The sequence below is a fragment of the Cynara cardunculus genome (assembly GCF_001531365.2).
Source record: "Cynara cardunculus var. scolymus isolate 2C chromosome LG 17, CcrdV1, whole genome shotgun sequence".
NCBI lineage: Eukaryota > Viridiplantae > Streptophyta > Magnoliopsida > Asterales > Asteraceae > Cynara > Cynara cardunculus.
Window position 1 is genome coordinate 29,421,765 of NC_037544.1, and position 10,134 is coordinate 29,431,898.

At 37.3% G+C, this 10,134-nt stretch overlaps 2 protein-coding genes across 6 annotated transcripts; one reads left to right on the plus strand and one right to left on the minus strand.

Moving 5' to 3' along the window:
- Positions 1-605: 605 nt before the first annotated feature.
- Positions 606-9,594, minus strand: LOC112501316 (pentatricopeptide repeat-containing protein At1g03100, mitochondrial). 5 transcript variants are annotated; one of them, XM_025105035.1, is made up of 5 exons: positions 9,514-9,594; positions 4,873-7,487; positions 4,589-4,724; positions 3,136-3,301; positions 606-853 (listed from the first exon to the last, which is right to left on the minus strand). In XM_025105035.1, exon 2 carries the CDS (start codon positions 7,405-7,407, stop codon positions 5,029-5,031), a length of 2,379 nt encoding a protein of 792 aa, XP_024960803.1. In that variant the 5' UTR covers positions 7,408-7,487; positions 9,514-9,594; the 3' UTR covers positions 606-853; positions 3,136-3,301; positions 4,589-4,724; positions 4,873-5,028. The 5 variants fall into 5 exon arrangements, with proteins under 5 accessions (XP_024960803.1, XP_024960807.1, XP_024960806.1 ...); XM_025105039.1 differs by lacking the exon at positions 606-853 and having other exon boundaries at positions 3,231-3,301; positions 4,589-6,203; positions 6,312-7,487; XM_025105038.1 differs by lacking the exon at positions 606-853 and having other exon boundaries at positions 3,231-3,301; positions 4,589-6,212; positions 6,312-7,487.
- LOC112499958 (serine/threonine-protein kinase STY17-like) lies at positions 918-3,340 on the plus strand. Its single transcript, XM_025103220.1, has 5 exons — positions 918-1,103; positions 1,526-1,825; positions 1,933-2,443; positions 2,904-3,046; positions 3,158-3,340. The coding sequence occupies exons 1-5, from the start codon at positions 918-920 to the stop codon at positions 3,338-3,340; spliced, it is 1,323 nt and encodes a 440-aa protein (XP_024958988.1).
- Positions 9,595-10,134: the final 540 nt, after the last annotated feature.

Sequence of the window (10,134 nt, forward strand, 5' to 3'; positions counted from 1 at the left end):
TATGAATGATTAAAACACACCCAAATGAGTGTAATCATATATGATATTGAAACTTCTCGCATGATCCTTTCTCTCTCTATATATATGTATGTATATAGACGGATGATCAAATGGGAACGCTACCTATTTAAAAGAACACGAAAGCGGGCGAATCACATGTGATTTTACACTATCACATACAAAATCACGTGACCTGAAGAGGCTGCCACAAGTGGTCCAGACACTTTTTTTGACCATTAATTAAAATCACATGATTTTACATGTGATTTACCCGTTTTCGTGTTCTTTTAAATAGATACAGTTGTCGTTAAATCTCTGCCACTACATATACATATATATATATACATATATATATATATACATATACATATATATATATATGTATGTGTATGTGTATGTGTATGTGTATGTGTATGTGTATGTGTATGTGTATGTGTATGTGTATGTGTATGTGTATGTGTATATATATATATATATATGTATAAAAACAGGAATGCACATGCCTATTAGAATCAACAATTTCAGCAACGTCTACCTGCCACCAAATATACATCAATGTTCTCCAAACCCCGATACATCTAAAGCGATTTAATGCTATTGCAAGTATTGTTGTTGTTTATTGTTAGACTATATGAAAGATGTTTTGCTACAATCGGATCCGACTAAAACCGAAAGATTATAAAATAATAGACGAGAGATGATAGTTTCAATGTAATAGACGTTAAGACGAAATCCGGAGAAACTCACATAGGATCAATGCAGAGGTCGATGCTAGAAACAAATTAAACCACCCTTCATTATAACAACCTCCGCCCATTGCTGGCCTTCTGAAAGCTCCTTTTTTTGTCCAAACCTGCACATAAAACTACCATTTGGTTAGTTACATTACCTCTGGGACTCGAAGAAAAATAGTCATTATGAGTCGACAACAGCCAAACAGCATCCCGATTGCTGCTAACGTGTCTTCCTCCCGACAAGAAAACACCGCTGCTACCACCAGAAGTTCTCGAAAAGGATTTTGTGGTTCATTTGGTGATTGCATGACGAAACCGACCATTGCTGCTCCACCACCTCGTCAGTCTAGCTCCAGACTCGAGCTTCAGGTACTGTACAACACCTGTTAACATCCATACTGAAAACCATGACGGGTTGCTCAATTGGTAAGACTTTGGGTTTGAGTCCCCTCAGGGTTGCATTTGGTACGCGGACAGGGCAAAGAATTGTGGAAGGTTTTAGGGTTTTAACTTGAGTAGTTTAGTAATTTACCAAGATTGTCCATCTCCTTGAATTTTGTTCCACCTGTTTTCGTGGAACAGAAAAAAGCATTTTTGTACCACTCATTCCTATCCGGTCCTAGTCTCATACTCTCATTATTGCACCAAATGTGGGACAAGTTTCTGTCCACTAACTTGAGGGATCTCATGCAAGTTGGCCTGGACACCAACAGTTATATAAAAAAACATCCATACTCAAGTTCTATGGAGTGGGATGTAATTCTAAAGTTGGTTTTTAACTTGTGTTGAAGGTGGAAGAGCTACAGAAAGAAGTGAAGAAAGAGAAAGAAATGAGGTGTATGTACAAGATGAGGTTGGAAAGAACACAAGATTACCTAAAATACTGTCTACAGGTAGCACAGGACAATGGATTCTTGAAATTTATTCTTAACAAAAACGATAGCCCTCAACAACCATCTCTTGGTCCCTCATCTGCCATCGTTCAAGCTTCTATAAATCCTCAACCCCCACCAACCGTCCAACACAACACCAATCTTTCGGCCATCATCGAGCAAGCCAAGCTTAATGGATGGTACATACATCCACACGAGGTACATATATTATTCACCCATATAGAAAACTCATACATGCACTTTTACAAAGAGATTAGAAAATGCACACACAATCTTATGAGATTGGCTTTCTCGTTTGGTACAAGATTGAACTGCACAAGAAAGTAGCTCAAGGAAGCACGGCAGAAATATACAAAGCAACATGGAGAGGCCTGGATGTTGCAGTGAAGTGCATATTTCCAGATTTCTTCAGATTAAATGATTGTGGAGTCAGCTTTTTTGCTCAGGAGGTGGAAACACTATCAAGACAGCGCCACACCTACGTACTACAGCTAATGGGTGCATGTCTTGACCCACCCAACCATGGGTGGGTTGTTACTGAATTCCTAAATATGACTTTGAAAGACTGGCTACATGGTCCTGGTAAGAGGAGGAAAGAACGGGTCACTCCACTTCCTCCTTTTGAGAAGAGATTAGCCAAGGCATTAGAGGTGGCTCAAGGGATGCAATATCTACATGAGCACAAGCCTATGATCATACATAGGGACTTAAAACCTAGTAACATATTTTTGGACGATGCTTTTCATGTAAGAGTTGCAGATTTTGGCCATGCCCGGTTCTTAACAGATGAAGAAAAAGCCTTTACAGGCGAAACAGGCAAGACTTTTGCATCTTTTCTTTTCTTTTTTTTGGCAAATTAAAGAAGTATATTTGAAATTCTTCAACAAGGTTGAAGGTGGTATGGCAGCATGTGACAGAAAGATCCCAGCTCAACAACAAAATGGTTTTTGAGAGGAGATCCATCAAAGCACACATCAAAATGTCATTCAATTTGTCCTCAACAGTTGAAATGCATCTTCTTTATGAACCGGCAACTAGAACACATTCCCTAACCCATATTTTCCTGATTGATAAGATAATGACACTATCACGTTAGTTTTGCCCCCATGTAGATCATGATACCGTATTTTTCAACTACTCTAATATCAAAAGTCTCCACTTTAACTAAACAGACAGTAGTTCAACATGAGTTCTAGCTACATACAAGAAACCTGATTAGCACACTATTTGATCATCTGAAGCACAAAATACAATAAGTGTATGTTGTTTTCTTCAGGCACATTCGTATACATGGCTCCAGAGGTGATCCGAAGTGAGCCATACGATGAAAAATGTGATGTTTACAGTTTTGGCATCATACTTAACGAGCTTCTAACAGGCCAATACCCATATATTGAGACAGACTACGGTCCCTCCAAGGTAGTAAAGTAAAACATACTACCATCACTGCAAGTAAATATTCTTTTTTTCCTTTTTCATTTTGGGTTTTTAACAAACAGTTGGTGTACCTTTGTGTTTGATGATGAAAAGATTGCATTACAAGTTGGGGAGGGCAAGATAAGACCAGCACTCCCAGAGCATGATGACAAGATTGAAGATCTCATTGAACTGACTCAACTGGCATGGGATGAAGACCCCGAATACAGACCATCTTTTGCAACGATTACCCGTGGCCTGAAAATGATTTACAATAGAATTATGAATGCTCCATAGATTTTCCCTTAATCAGCCAAAAAGGATTTCAAATTGTCGAGCATTGGAGAACCAAATCTCTCTAGTTAGACCTTCTTGGTGATCTTTTTTTTATCTCAAAATTTCCATACTTAGTATTTTGATGTGCTTTTCCTCTAACAGAGCTATTGTTTTGTTGCAATGTTAAAAAAGAACGATGTTAGATTTGACATATATTTTAACAAAAATGTTCTCGAGTTACCAGGTAAAGCCTTCTCTTCTCCCCCTCTTCAAATCTTAAATTAACTGTTGTCCGGATGGTGATCATGGAAGATCTTCCCTTACCAAGAACACCTAGTTTGGGTTATCGCATGTTTTCAAGGTCTACGTTTATTTTGTGTTTCATTAATGGGTCATTAAATTTAGTAGTGTCGTTTTGACCTAACTTAACCTCGTTCTAGTAGTAAATGATTTTTAGTGCACACAACCTCATTCGACTTGCATAACCATACTCTTTTATACCAGCTGACCCACAGAAAGAATATAGTTCACATAAATTACAATGTCTGCTGCATTAATTTTAGGATATTTGGCTTTAGATAGCAAAAATAAGCCATGACTATAGGGACCTAGCAACTGCAGCAATCTAGTCGAAGGCTTGTATTCAAACAGGACCACAAAAATTTAACAGAAAGTAATGGTAAAAAGAGAAACTTAGAGAAGCATGAGTTGCATATGCATGAGGGGATGCTAGCAAGTAATTCCTTAAGCGTCCGTAATAATGAGTATGGTTCATGTAACAAACAAAGTTCAATCACTCATGAAAACAGATTTGACATGACAGAAAACTTGTACCATATTGGATTACCATGTGACCCATCAATACAAATCAAGAGCTCATAATAAACATGATGAAATGGATGAACAAGACAAACAGATCAAGATGACTACAGGTGAAACATCACAAACACCAATAACCAATTCTCAAGACCTTATGAGGAACAGGTTCCGCGAAAAGATAAAACGATGATGATAAACTTCGAATAGAATGCTAGATGCAAAGAAAATAAAAGATGCCAAATTGCGTGTAACCATGTACATATACGAAACTGTCTGATCGTATTTAGATTTCCGACTCGGCACCAAATTATATCATTCAGAATTTGCTGCAAGTACCATCAAAAATTTAAACATCACAACAGCCAAAATCGCCTCATACAAACAACCTATAACTGACTTCTATGATTAAACTACTCAGGTCCCAAGAAAGCCAAAAATGCCATGACATACCTGTGAGTAGTTCAGAGGCTGCTAGTATGCTTCTTTATTGTTTGATCTACATAATATCAGCTCTCTGGGTTATATACAAAGCCAAGATCAACTATAATAGCCGTAGCTGGTTGAGACTCATCTCATCCATTATTACCTGCACGATATAAATGAGATCACCAGGAACTAAGAGATCATTCTGAACTTCTAGTTGAATAGTTTGCAAGCGCATTGATTGCATGTGATGGATGATAAAACAGAATAAGAATAAAAAGAGAAATGACTTGATAGAGGAGACACAGAACTTAATTAAGATAATTTAGTGGCTCGGGGGAATCATAGAGTTCTGAAACACCATTGTGTGAAGTCCAGATGATCCATAGTTCTTTATAAAAAAAGATGACCCGTAGCTCTTTATCAAAATAGATGATCCATCTTAAGCAGATAGAGATAAATATTCCTCAAAATAACCCAACCCATTTCTTAAATCTCATTGCAGCCTCCCTCCTATTTAACTGTGACTCTGTTTGGACTTTGGGAGCCTTCCCCTTGCAGAATGTTTTATGGTACTTCAAGAAAAGGGTACGGTACTTGTACTTGTCCACAAACATTTTACCTTTATCCATCATCTCCACAACTTCGTTAGCTCGAATAAAAAATCCACCTCTTACAAAAGTATAAAGTACAGAATCCAACAATTCTTGATCAAACTTCATTCCATGATAGAAGGCAAGAACTTTCATCTCACCCCAGAGTTCAGTTACCTCAGTATACTTCCCTCCAATAGCGGCATATCCAGTTACTAGAGAATGAAAAGTTTGAGCATTTGGGGCATGTCCTAAACTCCTCATCTTCTTGAGAGCTTTCTCAGCATCTTGCATCAGCCTCTTCCTAGAAAAAAAGTGGATCACATTGTTCCAATCATGGACGCCACAATCAACTCCCTGTCCCTCCTTGATTTCCTGCAAAAGTTTCGCCATCAGTTTAGCTTCTCCACTCCCCACACATCCTTGAACCAACAAATCAAATTCCTTTTGACCAGGCTTATCTAGTCTAGCTTCTTTCATTTCTTTAAATAAATTCAGAGCCCCTTGAGTATCTTCATCAACCACGTGGGACTGGATCAGTGCCTCATAACAGCTTGCATCAAGCTGGACCCCAGCCTTACATGCATCTCTAAGGAGTGACTGGACTTCTGCTGCCCTGTTTTCTTTACAATACGCTTTTAGAAGGGATGAATAAACAGAAGATCCTGTTTTAACACCACACAGACGCATTTCATCAAGAAGATCATGTGCCTGATCCAACCATCCAAGAGAAATACATGAATTGACAACTTGAACCAAAGGCGAGCAATCAGGAGAAACTGGGGAATCCTCTTTCTCTACCTTGACTAGAAATCCAACCAGCTCCTTTATCTTGCTAGCTTCCAAGAAAGCCTTAATCAATTTCACAAAGATTGTCTCCGTTGGTTGGAGGATACCACGTTCGGTTGTGATCAGTTTTCCTTGCCTCTGAAACTTCTCTACTAGTGTACTAAGTAGTTCTTTAGCCTCTGCTTCAAGTTTTAGGAACTTCCGTTCTCCACAAAAATCTTCATAAGACAAAGTCTGGCTTCTAATTGCCATAGAGCTATCTGCATCATCTGATTTTTCATGAGTCAAACTCTCACGAGACTCTACTTGACCAAATGGAACGGATTTATTGTCAATTTTTGCAACTTGAAACATAAAAGTAGCCATACCAAGAGCATTTTGAGCTTTCCTTGCCTTCCCGAGCATTTCCAGAACCATGTGGGATGCAGATTCTAGATCCCCAAATTTCAAATGGCAAGAAAGCAAACAATTATAGAACTCCCTAAAGTGAACATCACTTAAATCATGGGCTTCATCAATGTATCTCTTAAGTTTTTTAAGCTCTTCTCTTCGTCCATTCCTTTCATAGATATGGCCCATCATGATCAATAGGGTAATGTCAGCTTTCACACCAATTCGAGGTATCATGTCCAAAATCTGCTCTGCTTTCCTACTTGTGCCAAAAAGAAGACATCCTGCCAGTGCAATGTTTAAGGCTGTTGTATTAGGCTTCATAGCAATCAGGTGTTGATTACTCTTTTTACAGGGGTCCACCCTCCCATCTTGGAACATAAAACCAATCTCAATAACCAGTTCAGCAGCCAGATAAGCACCAGCAGCAGTTTGCGACATGTAAGCTAGTATAGCAGACCAAGCAGTCACCGGAGGATACTGTTCGGTTTCAACCAACTTCCTCAAAATAGTTGCTGCATTCACAGGTAAAGGATATCTTGCAAGACATAGTGATAGATATATAAGAGTTTCCTTCTCTAGCAAGTTCTGTTTGTGCTCCTCAATGGCCTTCTGTACTAGATGATAAGCCCTGTCAAGCCACTGAAGCTCTAAACTTTGAGCAAAAGTTATAAGAAGCTTGTTCACAATAGATTTCCTGGGAAATCCTTCCATGTTCATGTGTTGTTCGTGCAAGTTCCAAGCATCATCAAGCCTATGTTCATCAAGCGCATTTTGCAACTCCTCACTTAACTTAGCTGGATCCCTAGCTTGGACGAGGATTGTGCTGGCCATGGTTGAAAAAGATTTCCATGGATGGGTATTTCCAGGCAGAACATACAAGGCGTTAACTTGTCCAGGCAAGTTACACATGGAAGAAAAGACTGATTGATGAAATGCCATGCCGCAACAGGAATACCTTGTAATCTGGCATCTGTGTACTCTAACAGCATTAAGATAACTGCAAGAAAACATGCCTTGAACAGCATAAAGAACTTTTAAGTTCCCATATCTCAGTTTCCTTACTAACACCATCTACCTCCAAGTGTCTAGTATTTGTAAAAGCTCGTTTTGCAGGGTAGCCTTGACATAGTCGCACAATCTGCAGAACCAACCTAGCAAAACAGCATATTCAATATTTCAATTACTTACACTCCACATCTAACAATAGCATGTGCAATAAGCGCAAAATCATGAAGAAGGCAGTTCATATTTAACTTCATAAAACCATCTCATCATCATAGAGAGAGAAAAAAAAAATTGTAATTTGCATATATGAAAATATGAAACTACAGCATCCCCATATGATGAATTTGCACCAAGTTTTTTAACACATCCCAGCAGTTTTATTTTGAATGCTCTGAGGGGAATTTAATCAAACACTTGGTGGAGGAAAAGAGAACCCCCAATTTAATAACCATTAATCGACATGCCCAATACGAAAGGAATAAAAATAAAATCAAGTGCCCTAAATTCTGCTTATGGCCAACATCAACGAGGTTACACACGGTTGGTTTCTTATAATACTAGAACGTAAGGGGGAATGTGGAGTTGTGTATGTACCAGTGGAAAAGAGATCTTGCAGCAGCTGCTGCTTAACCTGTGTTGTAACATGTTCCAGATTATATTCAGTAGACGCAGATTGGATGCGATGATGTGGTGCTTCAATTTTAGGTCCCCGAGCATCTCAAATAGGTTCTCCAAAATGGAGAAGGAAAAAGTCAAATTCTCTATATAACCCTACAGATTCTCCATTTTGGAATTACATTATTAAAGGGCTGTTTGATAGATGTTGAATGATTTGATGCATAATGACTAAGTGGTCAAAATGACTAAAAGGTTCTGTATAATGTAGATTGAAAAATGGTTGTTTGGTAAATGTTCTAAACGAACGGTCTGAAATGAGTAAAAATTACCATTTTAACCCTGTGTATGATTTACTGTTGAATGAAATATGTTGTTTGATAAGGGTTCTGAATAAATAAATTACCTGAATAGCTTATAATTTACAAAAAGTTTCAAAATTACTTACACAACACAAAATACTTCACTCTATAGTAGTGTCGATAAATTCCATACACCGCAGGAAATTTGTATACACATAGACAATCAAATTCCCAACAATACAATTACAAGGATTAAACCTGCAACTGCACTCCAGGAGTATACTAGCATTTTTAACAGACCGACTTAAGTTTGTAATGCATCTCTCTTACCAAAACTCATCCACCAATGCTAGTTTTTAGGTGCATAGCAATTAAAGTTATTACACAACATTTTAACAGTTAGAGCTATAAGCTATTACACATGTTAGCATTAGTATAGAAAATTTGCTACTCAAGTTTAAGCTATACATGCACAGAGAACACTGACACAAAATATTGGTGGAGGGAGATTTGTGGTAATCAAGCACTCTTATTACAAATTTCAACCCATTTTAATTTCAGAACATATTTTTTGTTTCTAGAATTCATTTCTAGGTGTTAAAATACAAAGAACCAGCCTGCAAAAGGCGTTCCTCGGCTCCCCTTCAATACATAATCTGAAATAGAAACTAAAAATTTTCTAATGATTGAGCTAATATTCAAGGTTCCATTCTCTATGAGCAATGCCTACATTCAAGCTCAATCAAGGTAAAATGTTATACTTTGGCTTTTATAATACAACAAATATACATATGTGAACTCTCCAAATACTGGATCCAGTATAATCAAATCCCTGTTGCAGACAGGATACATCCTTAATATGAAAAGATTCTGCATATCAAGATGGTAGTAGCTCTTCTTTGGTACATCACTAGCCTTTGTTTCACTACAATTTCTTTTAAGCATTTCATCAAACAGGTAGTAGACAATGTTGATAGAAAAATACTACGAGCGGTATATTGTTATACTTTAACTTTGGATTAAACCCAACGGTGCAATCTTAAAAATATTGAATGTAGTTTACCTCAAATAGTTCCAAATACTGCCAAATAATGATTTAACGGGACGTCAATGACCACATCTCAGGCAATAAATAACCGATGATGAATAACCACAGAAGTGAAATCATCAAACAACTTGAGAAAAATACACACAAGTGATTCACATCAAACTAACATCAACGAGAAAGTAAAACTCAAAATAGACACAAGAAAACCTCTTTGACCAAGTGTAAAGTCTTCTATGCAACGGTTTTAGCTTGCAACAACAGTTCCGATCTTCAAGAACATATGGTTTTCTTTTCGGGTAATTGCAGGAGACGAGCAGGAAGGCTAACTGTGGAGAGTGAAGCCATGGAAATGCCACGCCTCTTAATTATAGGCTCATACCCTGGTAAATGAACGATTGGTTGGTGTTTGGGAGATTTTACGTATATAACGATTCCATCAAATTTTAATTAAACCGGTGTGGGAACAGGTAGGAAGACTACTTTGGTTAATCAACAAATAGATTTGAGTATTCAAATAATTCGAAAAAGTTAATAAAATCTAATTAGTGAAATTTTAATATATATATATATATATATATGTGTGTATTTGGTTAAGAATAAAGTTATAGAAATTAAATAAAATGAGTAATAATAATGATAAGTGTGTGGATAATTTATACATTGTTTGTCTTATTGATGATGAAGTTTTTTCTTTTTATAAAGAGGATTATACCTCTACCGGTTTTTATTAAGAAACTAGAAGAGTACTCGCGCAATGCAGCGAGATACATCGTGTTTTTAATATTTTATTTTATTTTTTATCTCAGTCGATGTTATAACATGACTTTA

Excerpts from the sequence above, each read along its gene's own strand:
- LOC112499958 (XM_025103220.1), top strand. The coding sequence starts at position 918 with ATGAGTCGACAACAGCCAAACAGCATCCCGATTGCTGCTAACGTGTCT. Across the intron at positions 2,444-2,903 it reads AGCCTTTACAGGCGAAACAG|GCACATTCGTATACATGGCT; the intron begins GCAAGACTTTTG and ends TGTTTTCTTCAG. Across the intron at positions 3,047-3,157 it reads CAGACTACGGTCCCTCCAAG|ATTGCATTACAAGTTGGGGA; the intron begins GTAGTAAAGTAA and ends GATGATGAAAAG.
- LOC112501316 (XM_025105035.1), bottom strand. The coding sequence starts at position 7,407 with ATGGTGTTAGTAAGGAAACTGAGATATGGGAACTTAAAAGTTCTTTAT.